Source organism: Pristiophorus japonicus, chromosome 7 (genome assembly GCF_044704955.1).
Source record: "Pristiophorus japonicus isolate sPriJap1 chromosome 7, sPriJap1.hap1, whole genome shotgun sequence".
In the NCBI taxonomy this organism is placed as follows: domain Eukaryota; kingdom Metazoa; phylum Chordata; class Chondrichthyes; family Pristiophoridae; genus Pristiophorus; species Pristiophorus japonicus.
Window position 1 is genome coordinate 121,617,483 of NC_091983.1, and position 26,825 is coordinate 121,644,307.

A 26,825-nucleotide genomic window follows, 5' to 3' on the forward strand; every position below is an offset into this window, starting at 1 on the left:
GCTGGTTAACAAGATGGCATTTCATAATTCTCGGCCTATTGGTTTCCAATTCAGTATGTCAACTACAAAGATTCAAATTTAATAAAAGTTTTAGCAATTTAAAGAATACTCAGGAGTATATTGAGCCATTACAACATCATTGAATACAGCAATCAAATCACTTTAAAAGTTATTATGGCAGATTCAGCTAATCACAAGATAATGATAATGGGACCTCACGGAGCTCAGCCGTTGAAAAAAGTTGGTATTTGTCCCAGTGGTGGTTACACTGCCATTACTGCTTGTGGTTCTCTGGTGCTGTCTTTGTTCCATTATCAGCACTCAGAGTATGAGTGCCAAAGTTAGTGGCAAGTTGCCCGGTATCATCTCATTCAGCATGTTACATCAGCAAAGAACAATTATATTGGGATGGGGAGTGGGGGGGTACGGTCAATAAAAGTAATAGTGATAGTAGCAAGTTGTCACATTTAAAAAAAAAAATCTCACACTTAAAATTAATCTCTGAAAAGTTCACTGAATTGAACAGATCTGTGGAAATCATAAAAACCCACGTGAAGATTTGACCAAAGCCACCAGATCTTATGGTAATCATGTACTTATTTAACTTAATCATAAAAACAAAAATATATTGTATCAAGATTTGTAAAGTTAGTTTCCATAAATTAAGACTTACATTGAAATTTGCAATGAGAAAATAATGAAAGAATTTGTTTGAAATGGGCTTTAACTAGGGAACAACTGAAGTATAAATGAAATGGCATTCTAATTGAATCATAGAATGATTGAATGATACCGCACAGAAGATGGCCATCATGCCTGTGCCGGCTCTTTGAAAGAGCTATCCAATTAGACCTATTTCCCTGCTCTTTCCTCATAGCCCAGGAGTGTTTTCCTTTTCAAGTATTTATCCAATTCCCTTTTGAAAGTTTTTAATGAATCTGCTTCCACCACCCTTTCAGGCAGTGCATTCCAGATCATAACAACTCGCTGCATAAAAAAATATTTCCGCATGTCACCTCTGGTTGTTTTGCCAATCACCTTCAATCTGTGTCCTCTGGTTACCCTTCTGCCACTGGAAACAGTTTCTCCTTATTTACTCTATCAAAAACTTTCAAGATTTTGAATACCTCTATCAAATCTCCCCTTAACCTTATCTGCTCTAAGGAAAACAATCCCAGTTTTTTTTTATTCGTTCCTGGGATCTGAGCGTCGCTGCCCATCCCTAACTACCCTTGAGAAGGTGGTGGTGAGTTGCCTTCTTTAACTGCTGCAGTCCTTGAGGTGAAGGTACTCCCATAGTGCAGTTAGTGAGGGAGTTTCAGGGTTTTGACCCAGCAATGATAAAGGAACGCCGATTAACTTCCAAGGCAGGATAGTGTGTATCTTGAAGGGGAACTTGCAGGTGATGGTGTTCCCATGTGCCTGCTGCCCTTATCCTTCTAGGTGGTAGATGTCATTGGTTTGGGAGGTGATGCCAAAGAAGCCTGGGCGAGATGCTGCAGTGCATCTTATAGGTGGTACACACTGCAGCCACGGTGTGCCGGTGCTGTAGGGAGTGAATGTTTAAGGTGCTGGATGGGTTGCAAATCAAGTGGGCTGCTTTGTCCTGGATGGTGTTGAGCTTCTTGAGTGTTGTTGGATTTGCACTCATCCAGGCAAGTGGAGAATATTCCATCACACTCCTGATTTGTGCCTTGTAGGCTTTGGCGAGTCAAGAGATGAGACACTCTCTGCAGAATACCCAGCCTCTGACTTGCTCTTGTAGCCACAGTATTTATGTGGCTGGTCCAGTTAAGTTTCTGGTCAATGGTGACCCCCAAGTTGATGGTGGAGGATTCAATGATGGTAATGGTTTTTCTAGTCTCTCCACCTTATTACCTGTAAAGAACTGTCTGGGGCAGGATCATCTAATATGTAAATGATAAAGCCACACAAGAGGATTCTGAACCAATTTCCAGCACAACTGGTTCCCTGCGATAATCCGTTGTTTCCTTCACATAATGACATGAAAATGTTTCATAGCAGGCAAATAAGTCTCCATGGCTTCTCTCCATGGCTTCGAAATTGCTTGGATCACAATGTTGGCAGTGCTGGCCCAGGCCACATCCACCACCCTGACCCAACACTGTTCTGATTGGCTTTTGAAAAAAGGGGTCGATGTTTGATATATATTTTTTAATTGGTGCCTCTTCCATTTGCCATAGTTCATGACATGCTAAAGGTTCATAGCTAATGCTGCAAAGCTATAGCTAAAGTAAATATAGAGTACTGAGCTGCAGTCAATGGACTATTCATGAAAAAACACAACTTACAAGTAAAAGACTGTGGTTAACTGCAGTCCAAATGAGGCTGGTGTGTATCACCTCGCTTGGCATACTGGCTGCTACTGATATACTGGGTACCCATCATGTGTAATTCTGCTTTTGATAATTGACAACATTTCATAGATGCTCAGTTTTGGGTTGCTAAATATGTTTATGGTCTGTTCCACTTATCATAGTAGTGCCATACTACATGATGAATAGTATTCTAACTCAGGGTACAGTTTTGTCTTCACAAGGAGTACATATGGTCACTCCTACCAATGCTATCATGGACAGATATGTCTGTGAGACATAGTTTGGTGAGGATATTGAAGTTCACTACCCTGAGTAAATTTTGCGCCCTTGGTTTCCTTAATATTTTCTCCAAGTAATGTTCAACATGAGAGTACTGATTCTTCATTGGTGAATGGAGGGAACATTAGCTGGTAATCAGGAGGTTTCCTTGGTTTTGTTTGATCAGGATCTATGAGATTTAATAGGGTCCATAGTCAATGTTGACTCCCTATGCCACTCCCACCTCACTGTATACCAATCTGGCCCCACCTCTAGTGGATCAATTCAATCAGTGGGATAGGACATACCCAGAAGTGGTGCTAGACTCTGGGATGTTGGCTTGTAGATAAGACTGTGAGAACAAGTATGTCAGGCAGATGCCTGTTTGTGGGACAGTTCTCTAAATTTGGCACCAGTCCTCAAATGTTAGTGAGGAGGATTTTGCAGGGTCGACTGGGCCGGTATTGCCTGTATCATTGCTGATAGGTATACCTGATGTTTCTATTACAACTGTGTTCTGTAGTGGCTTCAGAGATCATTAAAGGTCAGCTACACTTTGTGGGACCAGAGTCAGCCTTTGGGTCTTTATGATAATTTGGCAACTTTGATGGTCAGCTTTCCTGGACCTAGCTCACAAATGAACAGATTTATTGAATTCAGTTTGACAACTAGCCATGTGAAATTCTGAACTTACAACCTCTGGGTTTTAGTCCAGTACCATAACCGCTACACTGCCTGTTCCATTATAAGCACTAACTCAATGCTGTAGTTTAGCCTGGTTTTCTTGGTTGCTACCTTACCATCTTTATGTACACTGCACAAGTGTACATAGCAGAGGCTGTGCGGATGTGCACAAACAATTTACTTTGTGGGAATTTTACACAGAAATTATAGTAAGGGCAGATATGATGCCCAGTCTTGTGATTTTATATGTACATCTGTCGGTAGTTTATATGGGCATATGTCAAAAGCATGAGAACTATCTCTGAAGTGTGTTTGATTATTATTTGAAAGCTATTATTTGTTAAATTTATTGGCCTAAGAGAAATCAGATTTGGAATGATCTCATGAACATTTGATCCCTCCTGGCTTAGAGAGGCTTATGCAGCAGTGTACAAAGAACTGGGAGACTTTGTTGATGTCACCTACTGCGGCCTGGAATGACTCTGTGGCATAAAGGTTAAAGGCTATGATGACTTTAGTAGACAGAGGTAGTGCAATCTATGCCCTGGTTTGGGGCTCCAGTTGTGGCTGCAGCTGATGACACAACTCAATGACAGCCTCCTTGTTGAAGTGCAAGTGCCTCAAAAATTGCTCCTTGGTCAGGTTGAGATAGAAAAGTGTATGACATGCTGATGTTCCACCTTCCATCCTCCAAAAGCTGCAACCTATCCTACACTCAGCCACTCAGATTCTATCCTGAAATATGTCTGACTTGCAAACATGAAAAATTGACAGGTAGAAAAAAGACCAAGTGAACAACCAAGCCTGCCCTACACTTTGATGGTCAGAGCATCATGACTAAACACCTCCTCCCTCTTCTCCCCCCCGCCCACCACCCTCCACAACCATGTAATGTCCTGAGGGAGGCAAAAAAACCAGAAGAAAATAACAGGACCAAAAAGGGAAAAATACTCTGGAAAATTCCTCTTCGACCTCCTCAGGCAATCCAAACCAGTCCAGAAGATCACATGGACTAAATGTTGTCTATAAAGACACATCTTCCATATAAGGTGATCTCTGCCCCAGTCAAGAACCAGTCCAGCTCCCTCTTGAAGGTAATCAGAGAGTCAGCACCCACCACACCAGCTAGGAATGTATCCCAGAGGCTCACTTCTCTCTGGGAAAAGAAGAACTGCCCATCATCTAATCTATTACTACTCTTGCATAGTTTGTCTGTCTTTGGGGTGCTCCTTATAACCTATCACTTTGACCAAGCTTTTGGTTACCTCTACTAATATCTCTTCCTTGTCTCAGCATTTAATTTTGTCTGCTAATAGGAAGCCAGCCAGGTGAGCAATGGAGTAGATAATTCTGGAGGTGATAAAGGCACGGATGACAGTTTGAGCAGTAGATGATCTGAGGCAGGGCAGGGCAGAGGCGGATGATGCTATGGAGGTAGAAGTAGGCAGAAGTAGGCATAGAAAACATAGAAACATAGAAAATAGGTGCAGGAGCAGGCCAATCGGTCCTTCGAGCCTGCACCACCATTCAATATGATCATGGCTGATCATGCAACTTCAGTACCTCATTCCTGCTTTCTCTCCATAGCTCCTGATACCCTTCGCCATTAGGGCCACATCTAACTCCCTCTTGAATATATCCAACAAACTGGACTCCACAACTTTCTGTGGTAGAGAATTCCACAGGTTCACCACTCTCTGGGTGAAAAGGTTTCTCTTCATCTCGGTCCTATATGGCTTACCCCTTATCCTTAGACTGTGACTCCTGGTTCTGGACTTCCCCAACATCGGGAACAGTCTTTCTGCATCTAACCTGTCCAGTCCCGTCATAATTTTATATGTTTCTATGAGATCCCCTCTCATTCTTCTAAATTCCAGTGAGTATAAGCCTAGCCGATCCAGTCTTTCTTCATATGTCAGTCCTGCCATCCCGGGAATTAGTCTGGTGAACCTTCGCTGCACTCCGTCAATAGCAAGCACGTCCTTCCTCAGATTAGGAGACCAAAACTGCACACAATACTCAAGGTGTGGTCTCACCAAGGCAAATTTATATTGCATCTGCAATGCATTTGCCCATTCAACTAACCTGTCCAAGTCACCCGGCAGCCTCTTAGTATCTTGCAGTAAGACCTCCCTGCTCCTATACTCAAATCCTCTCGCTATGTAGGCCAACATGCCATTTGCTTTCTTTACTGTCTGCTGTACCTACATGCCTACCTTCAGTGATTGATGTACCATGGCATCCAGGTCTCTTTGCACCACCCCTTTTACTAATCTGTCACCATTCAGATAATAAGCTGCCCTCATGTTTTTGCCACCAAAGTGGATAACCTCACATTTATCCACATTATACTGCATCTGCCATGCATTTACCCACTCCCCTAAACTGTCCAAGTCACCCTGCAGCCTCTTAGCATCCTCCTCACAGCTCACACTGGCACCCAGCTTAGTGTCATTTGCAAACTTGAATATATTACCTTCAATTCCTTCATCTAAATCATTAATGTATATTATAAATAGCTGGGTCCCAGCACTGAACCTTGCAGCACCCCACTAGTCGCTGCCTGCCATTCTGAAAAGGACCCGTTTATTCCCACTCTTTGCTTCCTGTCTGCCAACCAGTTCTCTAACCACGTCAATACATTACCCCCAATACCATGTGCCTTAATTTTGCACACTAATCTCTTGTGTGGGACCTTGTCGAAAGTCTTTTGAAAGTCCAAATACACCACATCCACTGGTTCTCCCTTATCCACTCTACTAGTTACATCCTCAAAAAACTCTCGAAGATTTGTCAAGCATGAGTTCCCTTTCATAAATCCATGCTGACTTGGACCGATACTGTCACTGCTTTCCAAATGCGCTGCTATTACATCTTTAATAATTGATTCCAGCATTTTCCCCACCACCGATGTCAGGCTAACCGTTCTATAATTCCCTCTTTTTTTAAAAAGTGGGGTTACATTAGCTACCCTCCAATCCATAGGTACTGATCCAGAGTCCATGGAATTTTGGAATTACTATTTCGAGGGCCACTTCCCTTAAGTACTCTGGGATGCAGACTATCAGGCCCTGGGGATTTATCGGCCTTCAGTCCCATCAGTTTCCCTAATGCCATTTCCTGACTAATAAAGATTTCCCTCAGTTCCTCCTTCCCGCTAGACCCTCGCTCCCCTACTATTTTCGGGAGGTTATTCGTGTCTTCCTTAGTGAAGAAAGAACAAAAGTATTTGTTCAATTGGTCAGCCATTTCCTTATTCCCCATTATGAATTCACCTGATTCTGACTGCAAAGGGCCTACATTCGTCTTCACTAATCTTTTTCTCTTCACATATCTATAGAAGCTTTTGCAGTCAGTTTTTATGTTCCCTGCAAGCTTATACTCTATTTTCTCCCTCCTAATTAGACCCTTAGTCCTCCTCTGCTGAATTCTAATTTCTCCCAGTCCTCAGGTTTGCTGCTTTTTCTGGCCAATTTATATGTCTCTTCCTTGGATTTAACGCTATCTCTAATTTCCCTTGTTAGCCACGTTTGAGCTAGTTTTCCTGTTTTATTTTTACGTCAGACGGGGATGTACAATAGTTGTAATTCATCCATGTGATCTTTAAATGTCTGCCATTGCCTATTCACCGTCAACTCTTGAAGTATCATTCGCCAGTCTATCCTAGACAAATCACGTCTCATATCATCGAAGTTTCCTTTCTTTAATTTCAGGACCCTAGTCTCTGAATTAACTATGTCGCTCTCCATCTTAATGAAGAATTCTACCATATTATGGTCATTCTTCACCAAGGGGCCACGCACGACCAGATTGCTAATTAATCCTCTCTCGTTACACAAGACCCAGTCTCGGATGGCCTGCTCTTTAGTTAGGTCCTCGAAATATTGGTCTAGAAAACCATCCCTTATACACTCTAGGAAATCCTCCTCCACAGTATTGCTACCAGTTTGGTTAGCCCAATCAACACGTAGGTTAAAGTCACCCATGATAACTGCTGTACCCTTATTGCACGCGTCCCTAATTTCCTGTTTGATGCCATCCCCAACCTCCCTACTACTGTTTGGCGGTCTGTACACAACCCCCACTATCGTTTTCTGCCCTTTGGTATTTCGCAGCTCTACCCCTATAGATTCCACATCATCCAAGCTAATGTCCGTCCTTACTATTACGTTAACCTCCTCTTTAACCATTAATGCTACCCCACCTCCTTTTCCTTCCTGTCTATCCTTCCTGAATATTGAATACCCCTGGATGTTGAGTTCCCAGCCTTGGTCACCTTGGAGCCATGTCTCTGTAATCCCAATTACATCATATCCGTTAACAGCTATCTGCGCAGTTAATTCATCCACCTTATTACAAATGCTCCTCGCATTGAGACTCAGAGCCTTCAGGCTTTTTTTTTTAATACTCTTTGTCCTTTTAGAATTATGTTGTATTATGGCCCTTTTTGATTTTTGCTATTGATTTTTCTGCCCTCCACTCTTGCTTTTCTCCTTCCTACCTTTTGCTTCTGCACCCTTTTTACTTCCCTCTGACTCCCTGCATAGTTTTCCATCCCCCTGCCGTATTAGTTTACCCCTCCCCAGCAGTACTAGCAAACACTCCGCCTAGGACATTTGTTCCGGTCTTGCCCAGGTGCAGACCGTCTGGTTTGTACTGGTCCCACCTTCCCCAGAACCGGTTCCAATGCCCCAGGAATTTGAATCCTTCCTCCTTGCACCATTCCTCAAGCCACGTATTCATTTGAACTGTCCTGCAATTCCTACTCTGACTAGCACGTGGCACTGGTAGCAATCCTGAGATTACTACCTTTGAGGTCCTACTTTTTAATTTAACTCCTAGCTCCGTAAATTCAGCTTGTAGGACCTCATCCTGTTTTTTACCTATAGCGTGATGGATAGTATGTGAGGTCAGAAGCTCAGCTTGGGGTTGATTAGGAGGCTGAGATTGTGAATAGTCTGATTTAGCCTGAGACAGTGGCCGAGGAGGGGAATAGAATTATGTGTATGGAGTTTCTGGCGGGGACCAAAACTAATGGCTACAGTCTTCCCAATTTTTAAATGGAGAAAATTGCAGCTTATCCAGGAATGGATATTGGACAAGCAACATCAACAGAGGCAGTGGACAACATCCATTCATATTTGAAGCTTAGATCGAAATTTAGTCCAGACTGTTGGGATGAAATTCTCCTATGTAAAGGTCATGTGAAGTAATTTGAATCTGTTTCACCCAGTTTCAATACCTGAGGCAGGTCTACAGTATTCCAGAATGCAGTAGCCTGCCTTTTTATTGATAAGACCTGGAGACTAGAATTCCTCCCCCTCAGCTTCAGTTCACACTGAAAACCAGTAACTACATGCACATGCTCTCAGCATTAAACATTCACTCCCTCCACCACTGGTGCACCGTGGCTGCAGTGTGTACCATCTGCAAGATGCACTGCAGCAACTCTCCAAGGCTTCTTCGACAGCACCTCCCAAACCCGTTACCTCTACCACCTAGAAGGAATAGAATAGCAGATGCATGGGAACACAATCACCTCCAGGTTCCCCTCCAAGTCACACACCAACCTGACTTGAAAATATATTGCCATTCCTTCATCGTCGCTGGGTCAAAATCCTGGAACTCCCTCCCTTACAGCTCTATGGGAGTACCTTCACCATACGGACTGCTGTGTTTCAAAACCGTGGCACACCACCACCTTCTGAAGGGCACTTAGGGATGGGCAATAAATGCTGGCCTTGCCAGTGACACCCACTCCCCAGGAACAAATAAAAAATACTATGTTGGCTGTTATTTAGGGAACAAGATGAGAATATTGGGGCTGAAATTCCCTGGGGGTTCCACTGATCTGCTGCTGTACCTCTGGTGGACAACCAGCAGAACCCGCAGGGAATGTGAAAACAACTATATTAGCTGTCTCCCTGGGGGTCCTCCGGTCTCCTGCTGGATTTAGGTCAGAGATCGGTAGAATGCCTGTGTAATTTCAACCTCATTCTGTTCAGTTGCTGAGTGGTAGAAGTTGGGGAACATTTGGGCATACTCTTGGGATTTGTTAAAAAAATATCTATTAATAACATTCAACATTAAGGTGCTGAAATGCCACAGGAGTTCCGCTGATCTCACGTTATAACTCTGGTGGGAGATTGGTGGATCCCTTCCACCACCCACCCCATGGAATCTAATGTTCTGCATAATATAACTGTTCAAAATGTAAAAATACCAGTTTATACATCTCTAATCAAAAGCAAAGTTTTAATATTGGATCATCTTGGGGGGACTAATGGGTTCCTAGAAATAAAGACAGAAATTGCTGGGAATACTCAGCAGGTCAGGCAGTATCTCTGGAGCGAGAAACTGAGATTTGGGGCTCAAGTTACGGCTTGAGTTGCTCCTATTTTTTTTGGAGCAACTAGTTTAGTATGGAGTATCTTAGAAATCGCAATTCTCGGCATTTAGTTTGCTCCAGTTCTAGTTCGTTAGAATAGTTTCGTTTTCGTACAGATTTTTTTTTCAAAAGGGGGCGTTACCAGCCATTTACGTCTGTTTTGCAAGTTGAGGCAGCGAAAAGTTACTCCAAACTAACTTAGAAAGGAGTAAGTGTCGACTTTTGTATGTTCAGAAAAACCTTGCCTACACTTTATAAATTAGGCACAGGTAGCGAGAGATGGGGCGGGAGGGGGGCGAGGGTGGGGGAGGGAAGTTAGGGGATTTTGCAAAGCATTAAACATTTCACTTTTACCAATAAAGAGCCATCATCAATTATAAATGATAAATAAATCAATAAATCAACCAATAAATTAATTAATCAAAAAAAAATTTAAAAATAAAAAGTAAAAAAATAATTAAAAAATCAATCAATAAATAAATAAATTAAAAGTTTCTACTCACCTACTGCAGCACCGGGAGCCCTCTAACAGCGTGCTGAAGAGGAAGGCCGGATAATATCTGGTACGGCCAATTCTATAAATTGAGAACCTGCAGTCAACTCGATTTTCAATGATTCATTTGCAGTTCTATTTGTCCTTCTCTTTTTGCTCCTTCTCCTTTTTCTCATGTTCACATTTCGCTTCTTCTGCCTCGTGTCGCTTAATCAAAACCTTCACTTCCTTCTGCTTCATCACCTTTATGCGAGATGCTGGTCGGCCGCCAAAGAGAAGTTGGGATGGGGCCCGCCCCCGATGAGATGCCGGTCGGGTGGGCCCCGCCGCCAAAGAGGAGTTTGGGCGGGGCCCGCCCCCAGGAGATGCTGGTCGGGTGGGCCCCATCGCCGAAGAGGAGTTTGGGCGGGGCCCGCCCCCAGGAGATGCCGATCGGGCGGGCCCCGCCACCGAAGAGGAGTTCAGGCTGGGCCCGCCCCGACGCGATGTCAGGCGGGTCCCACCGCCGAAGAGGTCAGGGCAGTCAGGCCACTTGGCTTGGGATAGGGGCGATGTCCCTTTGATCAGGGACAGCGTCGTCACCCGGAGGCAGGACGCGCTGGGAGGGCCAGGAGCTAATGCACATGCGCGCAGCCTCCACTGTGCATGCGCGCAGCTGCCGGCACTCTTTTTGGCGCAGGGCTGTAGCTCTGCCCCCAGCAGCTCTTGCTGCGCCACGCCAAGCTGGAAACAGCCCGACATATATCCGAGAATCACAAGGTAAGTATTCGGCGCTATTTCTGTTCCACAAATTAGGCGGGCCTCTCCGATGTGTGCTGTTCTAGCGGGGGCTTCGAAACTTGAGCCCAATGTTTCAAGTTGATGACCTTTCATCAGGACTGGAAAAAGTTAAGAGATGAAAAATGTTTTTAGTAAGTCATCATCTCATATCACAGGCAGTCCCTCGTGACGTACAGAGGCAGGGGAAGGGGAGGAAAGAACAAAAGCGAAGGTCTGTGATAGGGTGGAAGGCAGGAGAGATTAAATGACAAAAGGGATGATGGTGCAAGGTGAAAGGGAATGGTAATGGAACAAATAAAGAAACAAAAACAAAAGAAATAGAAACAAAAGATGGATCTTGAGGATGTGTAAATGGTACATCAGAATCATCAGCAACAGCTGCTGGAATTGGCTGAACATAAACCTGAATATGATACACAGAATAAGGCTGAAATTCTGTGGGAGTTTCATTGGTCTCCTGCTGGAGTTTTGGCAGGAAAGTCTTCATGGCGTTTCAGCCCTTAGAATGAGGAGGATATGGTGTAATAAGTACAGGGTATGTGCAATTCTGGAATTGTTTTGGATAGTCATGAACCGAGGTACAAGTTCAATACCAAAAGCACACCTATCCCTTTTAGTTATTCAACCATAAATAGCCATTGGGCGAGAATTTCTCCAAAGCCCTCCAGTGCCCGAGTACCACCTAAAAAACATTCAGGCTGGGAAGATTATCGCTGGGAAGATTATGGCGAAAACTTCCCGAAAAAAAAATCTGCCCAGCGAAAAATATGGGCTCTGCACTCCCAGTCTGGGCGAAAAAGTGCTATTTCGGCTAGATTGGGCGGTGCCGAAAGAAAATGGGCAATAAATTTAAAAATCTATAAAAAGTTTACCCAGAGGCTGCGGGTTGGGCCTAACACGAGAAAAAGAATAAAAATAATTTTTCAAAAAACCTAACTAAAAAAAAAAATCAAAAAAATATTCCCAACACACTTTTAAATTAAATCATCCCAACGGATTTTGAAAATAAATAGTAAAATCCAATCACTTACCTTTTTCTTGCAGACTTACTTATCTACCGCCCAGCTCCGCTGATCCTCGTGGGCGGTTCAAAAACTTTTTTTTCATACTTACTGACAGGTTGCCGCTCAGCCAAAAATCGCGGCAGGGCGATCTGTGGACGGTGCATGCCGGTGGTCTGCTCCCCAGCAGGACTTCGAAACCGCCGCTTGCCTCAGCTGGGGAATTTTTCACCAACCTGGTTCATACCCAAAACAGCCAATACCACTGAGAAATTGGGCGGTGAACCAGTGCAAATTCTAGCTCATTGTCTTTTACAAAGTATTATCTACAATTTAGAATCATAACCACCATTGAATCAGGTGAGTTAAGTATGGTGGTGAACTTTTGTAATGAGAAATGGCAAATATTAATCTTAAAGGTAAAATAAACCTTGATTCTAGAAGTGCAAAAATATATGACAACAGTAAACATTGTCATGATAGAACATAAATCGCTCCCAAAAAATTGCACGGCATTCTGTAACCGTATATTGTTACCGGATACAAAGAACTATTATTTGTAGATTTTTTTTTACTGAAAAACGATACAGCTCTTTTCATAAAGATGCAAGATGCCACTACTGTGTTTTATAGTTAATCATATTTGTGCAGTATTAAAAGTTAAAGTGGCTATTAGTTTTTCACTAATCCTGGAGAACTTCATACAGAATTTCGCATTTGATTTTAAGATTATAGATCAGGATATTGTCCATCCTCAGCGTTGTGTATGAACTGGTAGTCATTTATTGCATCGCATTAGTAACACAGAATGGCATGAGAGGCATGCAATGCACGACAGCTGGCCAAAAGGCCATGTGTATACTGTATATGAAAAGAATAAACTACAGAGCTCAGGAGAGTATTTAGTTAAGCTTAATCATCAGCAATCATTTTTGATGACTTTCTAAAAATGTGGCATTTGAATATATTATTCAAGTTATAATAAATACTTGCAAATTAATCACTGATTTGTTTGAAGCATTGTTTCATTACTGAAAGGTTTTTTAGTTTCCATAAACTTAGATAGCCATTTGGGTTGTGGAGATTTCTGACCAGACAGTCACAGGATCATGTTTCTAGACTGCTCGTTATTCGAGCCTATCCTCCTCAGTGACGTAAGTGCCACCAGTACTTGTGCTGACTGATGAGCAGAATACAATCCTGTGCTGGTGTTGGATAGCCATGAGGGTATGTACAAATGTGGTGTTCCATTTGGGAGAGGAGATGCATCATAGGAGGAGGATTTCTTCTGCCCTTATTAATAGTGAAATTGTAAATTTTGGTACTTTGCTACAAATGTTGAGAAGAAGCAGTCATCCCTAGAATGACATTATTCTGTCACGATTTACTATAGCAGAAGTCAGGAGTATGTCGGAATATTCTCTATTTGCCTGGATGAGAGTAGCTGCCACAATGCTCAAGAAGCTCGGTACCATCCAGGACAAAGCGATCTGTTTGATTGGCACTTCATCCACTACCCTAAACATCCACCTCCTCCACTACCAGCATACCGTGACTGCAGTGTGCACTATCAAAAAGATACACTACGGCAACTTGACAAGGCTTCTTTGCCAGCACCTCCCAAACCCGCAACCTCCACCAGTTAGAAGGACAAGGAAAGTGGGTGCATGGGAACAACAACACGTCCAAGATCCCCTGCACATCACATACCACCCTGACCTGGACATATACAGCCGTCCCTTCATTGTCGAGGAAAATCCTGAAACTTCCTAACAGCAGCATTGTGGAGCACTTTCAAGAAGAAGGCCCACCACCATCTTCTCCAGGGCAACCAGGATTGTGCAATAAATGCCAGCTTTGCCAGTGACACCCAAATCCCAAGAATTAATAAATAAAAAAGACTCCTACATATCCTGTGCTACAGTGTAATGTGGTTAAATGGGAGTTGGGGAGTATCCAACTTTTGAATGAGGTGTTAAACCGAGGCCCCGTCTGCCCTCTCAGGTGGATAGAAACATAGAAGCAGTAATAGGCCATTCGGCCCTTCGAGTCTGCACCGCCATTCAATATGATCATGGCTGATCCTCTTTCTCTAGCGATGTTTTGAAGAAGAACAGGACAGTTTGCCCTGGTGTGCGTAAAACAGATTATCAGGTGCAGGTACAGCAGGCGGTGAAGAAGGCAAATGGCATGTTGGCCTTCATAGCGAGCGGATTTGAGTATAGGAGCAGAGAGGTCTTACTGCAGTTGTACAGGGTCTTGGTGAGGCCACACCTTGAATATTGTGTACAGTTTTGGTCTCCTAAGCTGAGGAAGGACATTCTTGCTATTGAGGGAGTGCAGCGAAGGTTCACCAGACCGATTCCCGGGATGGCAGGACTGACATATGAAGAAAGACTGGATCGACTAGGTTTATATTCACTGGAATTTAGAAGAATGAGAGGGGATCTCATAGAAACATATAAAATTCTGACAGGATTGGACAGGTTAGATGCAAGAAGAATGTTCCTGATGTTGGGGAAGTCCAGAACCAGGGGTAAGCCATTTAGGATCGAGATGAGGAGAAACTTCTTCACTCAGAGAATTGTGAACCTGTGGAATTCTCTACCACAGAAAGTTGTTGAGGCCAGTTTGTTAGATATATTCAAAAGGGAGTTAGATGTGGCCCTTATGGTTAAAGGGATCAAAGCGTATGGAGAGAAAGCAGGAATGGGGTACTGAAGTTGCATGATCAGCCATGATCATATTGAATGGTGGTGCAGGCTCGAAGGGCCGAATGGCCTACTCCTGCACCTATTTTCTATGTTTTGATGTTTCTAAGTCATTTATCTCATTGCAGCTTGTGGGACCGAGCTGTGCATAAATTGGCTGCCACATTTCCTAAATTACAACAGTTGACTACACTTCAATTGACTACACTTCAAAAGTATTTCATTGGCTGAAATGCACTTTCGGATGTCCTGAGGTCATGGAAGGTGCTATACAAATGCAAGTCTTACTTGTTGTGGTGCAGAGGAGATGAGGCTCAGGTGGAGCAGTACAGTATTGTGCAAACCTGTAAAAATCACTCAGTATCATGATAGGCTTCATTGCTCATCAAAAGCGAGAACAAATTATTGATTACTTGCATAAATAAAGGCAAATATTTCACATTCATATATAAATATATTAAAAGCAAAGAAAAGCAAGTAAAATGGGAGTGTTTATTGTATAATCACTATCTTATTACAAGATTAATCTCCTATCCCTGTAAATCCTGTTTGGCAGCTGGAATTCAAATCATCAGGGAACTTAAAAAATAAATTAGCTCAGTACCCATAATTCATTGCCTTCTGACCCTCCCCTGGCTAAAAAAGGCAATGCAGAATGGACTAAGTATTAACTGTTCTAATAATAAAACGGAGTAATAATGGATAAGGTTACCTTGAAGCAAATATTTCATTATTTTGATCCATACATTGGGCAGCAGTAGATATAGAGGGGAAGTTGCAAGGGCTTGAACTGTGTCATAGAGTAACTGTGCTTTTTAGTGTCCTTTCCTGCTTTGCTGTCCCTTAGTGCTGGATTCCTTCAGATACTAATGATTCTAAAACTGGGAGCATGGAAGCACATTGTGAGACATTTCTATTTTAGATTGAAGTTGATATCCTTATTGCGATCAACAAGTCTCCAGTTGTGAAAACTCTTGCTGGGGGGAGGACTCAGAAGATCTCCACAGTACCACTACTTGATAAGTGTGAGGATCATCCCTGCCTTTTTTACTATTATCACAATTCTAAGTAACCAAGTTCAGCATACTTGAAGAAGTTCATTGAATTGCCAGGAGAGTGGAAATAAGAATCTTGACCAGTATGACTGAAACCACAACTGAAGGTATTGTAAAGAGCTTCAAAAAGTGTCTGTGTCATTTGTTTAGTATCTGCATAGAAAATATATTTCACTTGAAAGCCCTAGGAAAAATAATTAAAATATGTTTTGTGCTGAAAAGAAGATTTTCACAGTTACTGTGTGAATTGCAAATGGCTGCATCAGTCAGCAGCAGAATTAGATTACCATAGCTTTCTATAAATAACACAGATTGTGCAGCCTGAGAAATTATGTGGGGGAATTTATGCATGGTGCATGTGGGGGATGGGTGCATTAATTTCACATACATGAATTTTAAATTCATTAGGGAATTATGATGGAAGCAGCATTGATAAGATTCCACATGGATGGCAGCATTAATTAGATCACTGATATTTACTTTATCAATTTGCTTGTCTGTTTAATATATATCAGAAAAATGAAGAAAGAGATTGATATGAATTAATGTAAAAGACAGCATAATATAGTATGCTTTGATTAAAAACAATGCTTCATGTTTAACTCAACAAATATTTTGGACTAAAATATACTAATTTTATTATATGGAAAGGCCAAATTTATAGTCTAAATTCTTTGTCATATTTTATTTTGTTTCTTTCCCAAGATAGTTAATAAAATTGCTTGCATTGTGTTAATATATTAATGGTGTAATTAGTGCAGCCAACTGCTTTTGTCAGTTATTTTTGTAGGTTGAACTTGAATATAACAAATTGCGACAAAGTACAAAAACAGGTGATTAAGTTGGACAGTCTCATAAGTATAAGCAGAGAGCAGTCTACTGATCTGTCTCGATCTTCTTGCTTGTCTGCTGAGGTGCTAGGCTCAGAATTTCCCTTTTATTGGACTGAGGTATAAACGATTGCCTGAGTGCAACACATTGAGGAAAATCAGGCAGGGAGCCCACCTGATTTTCCATTAATTAACATAAATGGACAGAAAATAGTGGGGGCTCCATTGAGGGCATATGTTCTGCCCTGTTCAATTTTCCTCTATGTGCTGCACTCAGACAATCCTTTACATTTAAGTCCCACGTGAGGAAGATCTTCCCTCTAATGTCAATAAAATGTTAACTTTAATTTTGAAACAAATGAGAAGTGGTTCTCATAAATATTCTGATTTGCTGAGCAGTGTGACAACACCATTTTAATCACCTTGCACAAATGTCCAAGTTTGTGGAGAGGAGTAGTGGAGGTGGCACTGCAAGGTTGTCAATGCTGTGAACACAGACTGCCGCAACTGACAAATTGGACAAAACTGAGCCTCACATTTTCTTCAGCAGTGGCTTTGCTGATGGAATTGTGGCAGGGCTGGCTTTCTGCCCACCCAATTGAACCAGTGCTGATCCCAAAGAAATTCCTGGGAAATGGCAGTTATAACATCAAAGCAAGATCAGCTGTGGCGCAGTAATGCAAGAGAAAAGACCTTTAGAAGCTGAGAATTAAATTTTGCGGGAAGAAGGAGTGAATTGATTGCCCCATAAATCGATTTTACTCCTGGAGAGGAATTACATTTTTTTTTAAAAAACCTTTCCACCCCTAGGGATCCCGGCCAATTTCACAGCCTGAGTCATCTTTAATACCTTGTTTTGGCAATAATGCTACAGAACTAATGACCTATACAAAGTTCATAATTAGCATTACAATGATAAAGTTTCTGACATTGCTTTCTCTTAGTGAATTGGGAATAAAAGGACTTACATTTATATCGTGCCTTTCACGACCTCAGGGCATTCCAAAGCACTTTACATGCTGTAATATAGGAAACGTTGCAGCCAAGTTGCACACAGCAAGGTCCCACAAACAGCAATGAGATAAATAACTAGATAATCTATTTTTGTGATGTCGATTGAGGGATAAATATTGGCCAGGACATTGGGGAGAACTCTCCTGCTCTTCTCTGAAATCTCATTTGAAAGATGGCACCTCTGACAATGCAGCACTCCCTCAGTACTGCACTGGAGTGAGAGACTACATTTCATACTCAAATCCTTGGAGTTGGATTTGAAGGCACAACCTTGTTACTCAAAGGTGAGAGTGCTACCCACTGAGCCACAGCTAACAAAATGTGATATCCCTAAAATGGTATGAAATATTAGGCTGGACTTTCCTTTGATTGGCTGCTTTTTCTTGGAGCACCTCTCATTTCTTATGCAGGGTGGACTTATAGTGGTCATTGGCATACAGTCACTTGAAGGGAGGAAAATCAAGTTGTGTTGCAGCATTTAAAATGCAGCAGCTGATTAATGGGTGAATTCTGAAGTAACACAAGAAGCGAAAGACTGCAAGAGGTGGCAAGTTTTCTGATGCATTCATTATATTTAATCACTAATCTAGAAAAGATGGCTCCCTGAGGATTGAGAACAAGAAATCCCATAAGATGATGGTAGAAACTATATGGAGTGAAGTAATAATGAAAGTCAATGCAACTTCCACACAGTGCAGAATGAGGTTAATGAGTTTGGGTAAAGTAACCGAAGGAACTATTTCCCATGCACATCCTGTAACACTCTACCCTTTTACCTATTACGCTTTCCTCTTGTCACTAACTGGTGATATGCAATTTTTGGAATAATTCATCTTCTTAACTCCAGACTACTGACTAGAGTTACGCTGCCTGCAATAAGTTGTGGTCCAAGAGATGCAGGAGTGCTGCACTAGGCCCCTCAAGGAAACCTTGGGCTCCTCCAGCTCCTGGATTCTTTCCCCCTCAACCAGGACCTCTGCCGCCCCCTCCCCCCCATGCCACCCTGCCTATCCACTTACCTTAGAGCCAGGGGCTTCTGACTGGCACAATTTTAATGTTTCCCATTGACTTCCCAGCTACTTTGGTTAGGAAGTCAGGAATTGGCAGGCAATGACGCCTGCCCATTAAAATCCTCCAGGTCTCGATGTCACTCTTTCTTCCAGGTGTGCTGTCTGCTTCAGGGGTCATGCACTCCCATTAAAATTGGGGCATGGCCTATGTCTTTGAATGATGTTAGCAAGGGGCAGCATGTATATAAGGAAAAGGAGGGGGGCCAAGGATTGATCCTTGGGGGATCACAGAGGTATTGGTGTAGGAATGGGAAGCAAAGGTATTGATGTTAAAACTATGGCTACGATTTGATAGTAATAGTGGAACCAAGCAAATGGATAGTCTCAATTTTAGTGACAAAGAAGTCCTTAAGCTCCTCTCACTTGTTATTGGAAGTGAGGGTTGAGGGGGCAGGGGAGAGGGGTTTAAGAAGATGGTTGGTAGTGAAGTAGTTGAAAGAAGTAAGAAATAGCTGTAGTTCGTGTTTGAAGTTATTGGAATCGTTTGGAGAATATACTGGAAAGTACAAATTGATTGACCACATCAACTTCATTTTTCAGTGGACTGAATTAATGAAATGTGATATTTCTATTGTTGAAATAAGATACAAAGGTTTTTGGGAATGTAGGTTTTAATGAGGCATTTGAGGATGATGAGTGGAACCAACAATGTGAAGGATTTTTATTTGTCTTCATGACTTTAAAAAAAAATAAGCTGCTACCTCCTTTGTCCAGCTGCATGCTGATGGATTTTGTGCTCCTTCCTAAGCTCACTCCTTTAGATGTGGGGATGGATGGACATCTCTCTCTTTTAATTATTATCCTCTTCAATTTCATGAAGTCGTATTATTTTCTGCATAGCTGAATGCAGCACACTACATAATTCTGGACACTAGGCTGGGCTGTGCTGCCCAGGCACCTAAAATGAGACTTCAGAATGCCACTGACTGCTTTATCACATTTGTCGTCCCATGGGCTTCATTTATTTGTTCTGGAGCAATTAGCCAGGACTGTAGGGGAGATCCCTAATCACCAATTAACCAATGTACATGTTTTTGAGTCTGGTATAGGAACATATAGTGAATTCTCGCATGATTAAAGTGTCATGACAATGGCCTGGTTAACAGACATTAACGTGCAGGGTAAGGTGATTGTCATTACACACTAGCTTGACATTGACAGAGTGAAATCCTTTCCTATTAATGAAATAGAGGGGTATGTCGTTATTCGGTTTTCAAGTCCACATGTCTCCTGTCAATTTAACCCTACACCTGTGAAAACCTTGCTAGTCTATAGAAATGATTGATTTGTTTTGCAGGTTCCACTGAACTGCACAATCCACCTGAATACAGCATCAATGACCTTCTTTATATAGTGGTGAAATGCTGTTTAACTAATATGACAAACGTCACCTAAGGCTGCCTGGAACAATCCAAAAATAAATTTCATGGCATTGGTCACTTGGACTGCTGAAAATAATTCTAAGCTCCTTATTTAAGTGGACTGCAACTCTTCGGGCAAGGGCTGATCGTCTCTGGGGGAAGTGCAGTCCTCAGAAACATTGGTGGGAAGGAAAATCTATGTAAGAACTCTGAGGGCGAAATTGCCCCGCGCCCTGATTGGGGCTGGTAACCTTCCGGGGCTGGGAATTTTAGCACCCGGCATGGAAGTCCCGTCCCCGACGTGTAATTGCCCTTACCACCCCTGAAAGGAAGCGGAATGCAATCTCCCGTGCAGCACTTCCTTTAGGGGCGGGTCACAGGTGCTACTGGGGTGAAATGTTCAGCGCTATGTGGATGCTCTGCTTAGTGCTGACACCCTTCAACACCCCTCCCCTTTGATTAAAGGGAAGGTCTACTGCGCACTTTTCATAGCCTCAGAAGGCCACCACTGGGCCACCAGGGCAGCGTGCAGATGGAGTTCCTGGCTGCACGATGGCGGCCCGGACCACGCTAGGCTTACCATCATCGAGCTGACCTGAGAGTCAGCCAACAAAAAAAGATGGCAGCGCGGTGCACTGGTGCCCTCCCCTTTAATCACCACCCCGAGAGTGGATGTCTGCCAGCCTCACGACCCGCGGGGCAGTGTTCCCCAAAGGGTATTAAGGGGTCAGTGCGGGGTGAGTGAGGGGTCGCCGCACACGGTGATTACATCATCACCGGTTGTTCGGCAGCCCGCCGAGTGCGGCGCTGCCAAGGCAGCACTTCCACAACCTCCCGAGCACTTCCCGGAAGGCGGTAGCGCCCCCTTACCCTGGGAAAAAACTATCTTGTGCCCGGTTAGCACCCCACGGAGGCACTAATGGGGCAATAAAAGGGGTAATTTTGCCCCTGGAGGTCTGCAAAACGGTTGGAAACAAACATCTTTGGTGATGCATCACTCTCAGTTCTGCCAATCTGGCTACTTCCATTATCTTATCATCCTCCTCTTCCTCTTCCAAACACAGGAAGATGGAGATTCCCATTGGGAAATCCATTTCCTCAATCTAGAATGTATAAGTCTCTAGTACTCACTGCTGTCCTGGGAAGGTTTTAGGAAGCTACAGTAGTTTCACCAAAGATGACCTCCTCAATGCATTAACTGTCTCGCCAATGCTGCTTTGTTGCATTGACAACTATTTATATAGGACCCAAATTTCCCCAACCCCCTTTTCCGACGCACTCTCCCGAGATGCGCCGATTGTTTGTGCTCAAAATGGCGCTAAAAAACTTACAAACGATTCTGGCCACTCTGCTGTGTGTCCCGGGTCTTGCTGTGGCGTTTCTCGTGGAGTGGGGGAGCAGAGCTACAGCCCTGCACTGAAAACAGTGCCGGCAGCTGTGCGCATGCACAGTGGAATCTGTGTGCATGTGCAGTAGCTCCTCGCCCTCCCAGCGCATCCTGCAGGTTGTGAGCTGGACCCGATGCTCGCCGCCCCATCTCTGGCCGAAGGGACGACCCGATAATCTTCAACAGCACCTCCTGCTAAAACATGGGCCAGCAGTGTGGAGAGAACATTGCATTTTGTGTGGGCACATGTCAAATCGTTATGACCCAACACTGATTACGTTTTCCCTCGGAGAGAAGTCCAGTCCCTCGGAGAGAAGTCCAGTCCCTCGGAGAGAAGTCCAGTCCCTCAGAGAGAAGTCAAGTCCCTTGGAGAGAAGTTAAGTCCCTCGGGGGGCCGAGTTAGGAAGGTAGGACTAAAGTTTTACTTTTTATTTTTTATTTATTTATATTATTGATGTTTTTATGCTTCTTTAATGTTGTTGTTTAGTACTTTGCAAGATCCTCTGTGCTTCCCTTCCGCCCTTCCCTTCCCCCATCTCTGGCTACCTGTGCTGATTTCTTAACTCTCTGCAAGGGTTTTCTGTGCGGCCACAAATGGCCACATACACTGGCCTAAGTTAGTTAAGAGCAACTATTAACTGTCCAAACTGGCTTAAATGGCCAAAACAGGCGTAGGTGGCTGGTAATGCCCTTTTTTGAAAAAAAAACTAAATTTAAAAAAATCTTAACCAACTCACTTACACTGATGCAAATTAAATGTGCAGAATGGGGATTTTTAAAAATACTCCAGAAAAATCAAGTTGCTCCAAAAAAAACGGAGCAATTCCTGGCCAAAATTGGTCCCATGTTTCATGTGGTTGGATTAAGATGCTCATTTGCAGGGTCTGCTTCGACACACCCATCCGCCCAGGTTTACTATACAGCTGGAAAGGTTCATAGTAGATGGATATTGATACTGGTGGACATTTAAGATTAACAATTTGGTGGACATTTTTTGGGCTGGGATTGTGATAGAAATCCACATTGGCCTCATTTTACTTTTTTTAGCTCACAAACCCCTCAAAAATGGACGGCTTTGCAAAGGAAATTCCGGACCTTCTCTAAAAGTATGTTTTTACTACAACTGCAACATGATTGCAAAGTGATTTCCACTTTACAATTACGCTAAAATTGCATTATAGTTTTGGAGCCAGGGCCCTATCTGACATAAATTTACTGAAGCATTTTGCTATTGATTTATTATACATTTACCTGGAACTAGTTTAACTATTTAAAGATGGAAAGATTGGGACCAGAGCAGTGGCCATGATACTGCCAATAGTGAGCTATGATTTATTTTTAAGTTGTACAAAGCTGTTCTGAACAACCTTTGACCAGATTTTGAATGTGCTTTAATTGCTCATATACCAGACTGAGAAAACCTTTTGATGCTTTTAATTACTGGTGAATGTGAGATGCTCTACCTCTGTTAAACTCCAGTACATGAAAATTAATATTCATTCACTAATCTAGTGATGCTTGATACTTCATTGTGCTACTGTATAGAATAGAATTTTAGTGACAAGGCACACAGGATTGCTAATTGGTTGTATAGATTTGTGTTCCACATATTCTATTTGACATAACGAGGAGAAATTTGTCAACATTTATTCCGTGCTTCAACTATTATCGGAGATTAACCACTTCCCACATATAAATAGATAGAGTAGGAAGACTGATTCTCAGATCACGACTGCAATTTGAAACATTATAATATTTAAACCTCTAGACAAGACCAATAAATCTAACTATGATATGTAATCTAACGATATTTTATAAAGGATTTATTGCCAGTTCTGTATAAGGGACGTAGGTCCAAAGTTCTGTTTGTATCATGTTGTCTCATCGGATGTTATGAGTACAAAATAAACCCTGTGAGAATTCAAACATACTTGTTTACACAATAAAAAATACATTTGCGATATTCACATGGTAATAAATTATAATTTATTGAGTTCTGCCCAACAATTAGCTAATGAACTGATGTTTTTTCCAAAATAAGCTGCTGATTTGTGACATTTTAGATTGCCAGTTTTCATAGAAGCAGCACATTCTGTCAGTCACTTGTGTGACAAGCAACACAAGCCAGTAGTTAGTAGAGTGATTAAGCTTCTTTAACATTTTTGAAAGCCTCTTGAATTGTTTAATGTAGGGAATGGTAGCAGAGTGGTAATTTTTACTGGACTCATAATCTGGAGACATGGCAGCTGGGGAATTTAAATTTAGTTAATTAAATAAATCTGGAATAAAAAGCTAGTATCAGTAATGGTGACCATGGGCTCAAGATTGCCCAGGAATTGCTCCATTTTTTTTGGAGCAACTTGACTTTTCTGGAGTATCTTAAAAATCCCCATTTTGCACATTCAATTTGTGCCAGTGGAAGTGAGTTAGTTAGGATTTTTTTTAGTTTAGTTTAGTTCTTTTCAAAAGGGGGCATGACCAGACACCTACACCTGTTTTGGCCATTTAGGCAAAGGAACGTCTCGAGTAAGCTCATTAAAATTACTGGCTACACAGTTATCAACCCTCCCCGCCTCCCCGCGCCCCCGTATCAAAACTCCCCTCCGGGATCAAAACTCTCCACCCCGGATCAAAACTCTTCCGCCCCCATCAAAACTCTCTTCCTCCTCCCCCGTCTCCCGCCAGATCAAAACTCTCCTCCTTCCCCGCCCCCGATCAAAACTCTTCCCCCTCCCTCCTCTCCCCCTCCTCCCCCCGATCAAAACTCTCCCCCCTCCCTCCCCCTCCCTCCCCCCCCCCCCGATCAAAACTCTCCCCCACCCCGATCAAAACTCGCACCAACCTGTTTGTAACCTTGGCCCGGGAAGGCAGTGGACCAGCCTGTGTGGCAGGCCACTCAGCCCGGGATAGGGACGGGACGCATAGGGTCCCACGCTGCAGCACGCATCATCAGCAGGAGCTACTGCGCATGCGCGAACGCTCCACTGTGCATGCGGACAGCTGCCGGCACTCTTTCACGCGCAGGGCCCGAGCTCCCCCCGCACAATTGAATCGCCACACCGCGCCAAGCCCCGGAAGAGTCAACAGAGTGGCCAGAATCCGGGAACATCTTTTTCGTGCCGTTTTGAGCCTAGGAAGTCCGCACATCTCATGTGAGTGCGCTGAAAAAACGAGTGGACCAAATTTGGGCCCCATGAAACTACCAGATTGTCATAAAAACCCATCCGGTTCACTAATGTCCTTTAGGGAAGGAAATCTGCCGTCCTTACCCGTTCTGGCTGAAATGTGACTTCGACCCACAGCAATGTCATTGATTCTTAACTGCTCTCTGAAATGGTCTTGCAAGCCACTCAAGGGCAATTAGGGATGGGTAATAAATGCTGCCGTTGCCAGTGCCACCCATGTCAGTTAACAAATTTTGAAAATATCTTATATTTTTTGATCAAATTTTAGACTAAATAAAGAAAATTTGTACAAAACTAGTTGCTTGTAAAATTGTACAATAAATAATTGAAAAGTAATCACACATTTTCAGCATACGTTCACATAAATTACACATGGGCTGAATATTCAGGGCTCCCATCAGGCAGAATCAGGGTGGCATACAAAGGGGAGGATTGGAATACAAATTGGGGCAAGCGTTACTTCAGTTGTACAGAGCCTTGATCAGATTTACTGCATTCAGTTTTGGCCACTGCAGCTGAGGAAGGATATCCTGGCCTTGGGGGGGATACAACTCAGATTTGTCAGAATTATACTAGGGCTTAAAGGGTTAAATTATGAGGGGAGATTACATAAACTTGGCATGTATTCCATTGAGTTTAGAAGGTGGAGCAGTAATCCAATCGAGTTGTTTAAAATGATAAAAAGATCTGATAGGGTAGTGTAGCAGGGTGATTAGAAATATAGAAACATAGAAAATAGGTGCAGGAGTAGGCCATTCGGCCCTTCGAGCCTGCACCACCATTCAATAAGATCATGGCTGATCCATTCACCTCAGTACCCCTTTCCTGCTTTCTCTCCATACCCCTTGATCTCTTTGGCCATAAGGGCCATATCTAACTCCCTCTTGAATATATCCAATGAACTGGCATCAACAACTCTCTGCGGTAGAGAAATCCACAGGTTCACAATTCTCTGGGTGAAGAAGTTTCTCCTCATCTCAGTCCTAAATGGCTTACCCCTTATCCTTAGACTGTGACCCATGGTTCTGGACTTCCCCAACATCGGGAATGTTCTTCCTGCATCTAACCTGTCCAATCCCGTCAGAATTTTATATGTTTCGATGAGATCCCCTCTCATTCTTCCAACTCCAGTGAATACAGGCCCAGTCGATCCAGTCTCTCCTCATATGTCCTGCCATCCCGGGAATCAGTCTGGTGAACCTTCGCTGCACTCCCTCAATAGCAAGAACGTCCTTCCTCAGATTAGGAGACCAAAACTGAACACAATATTCCAGGTGAGGCCTCACCAAGGCCCTGTATAAGTGCAGTAAGACCTCCCTGCTCCGATACTCAAATGCCCGTGCTATGAAGGCCAACATACCATTTGCCTTCTTCACCGCCTGCTGTACCTGCATGCCAACTTTCAATGACTGATGTACCCTGACACCCAGGTCTCGTTGCACCTCCCCTTTTTCTAATCTGCCACCATTCAGATGATATTCTGCCTTTCAGATAGATACATTTTTAACCAATAAGGGAATTAAGGGTTACAGGGAGCGGGCGGGTAAGTGGAGCTGAGTCCATGGCCAGATCAGCCATGATCTTGTTGAATGGTGGAGCAGGCTCGAGGGGCTAGATGGCCTACTCCTGTTCCTAATTCTTATGTTCTTATGTTCATGTTTTTGCCACCAAAGTGGATAACCTCATATTTATCCATCTTATACTGCATCTGCCATGCATTTGCCCACTCACCTAACCTGTCCAAGTCACCCTGCAGCCTCTTGGCATCCTCCTCACAGCTCACACCGCCACCCAGCTTAGTGACATCTGCAAATTTGGAGATATTACTCTCAATTCCTTCACCTAAATCATTGATGTATATGGTAAATAGCTGGGGCCCCAGCACTGAGTCCTGTGACACCCCACTAGTCACTGCCTGCCATTCTGAAAAGGACCCGTTTATCCCGACTCTCCGCTTCCTGTCTGCCAACGAGTTCTCTATCCACGTCAATACATTACCCCCAATACCATGTGCTTTAAATTTGCACAATCTCTTGTGTGGGACCTTGTCAAAAGTTTTTTGGAAGTCCAAATACACCACATCCACTGGTTCTCCCTTGTCCACTCTACTCGTTACATCCTCAAAAAATTCTAGAAGATTTGTCAAGCATGATTTCCCTTTCATAAATCCATGCTGACTTGGACCGATCCTGTCACTGCTTTCCAAATGCGCTGCTATTTCACCTTTAATAATTGATTCCAACATTTTCCCCACCACCGATGTCAGGCT

General features: G+C 43.1%; 1 protein-coding gene across 1 annotated transcript in view; it reads left to right on the forward strand.

Moving 5' to 3' along the window:
• The first annotated feature begins 15,414 nt into the window (after positions 1–15,414).
• Positions 15,415–26,825, forward strand: part of LOC139266617 (triadin-like) — a 110,173-nt gene continuing 98,762 nt past the window's right edge. The window contains exon 1 of the mRNA XM_070884211.1: positions 15,415–15,816. Coding sequence (XP_070740312.1) covers positions 15,795–15,816 — 22 coding nt within the window. The 5' untranslated portion in view covers positions 15,415–15,794. The remainder of the gene's footprint in view (positions 15,817–26,825) is intronic.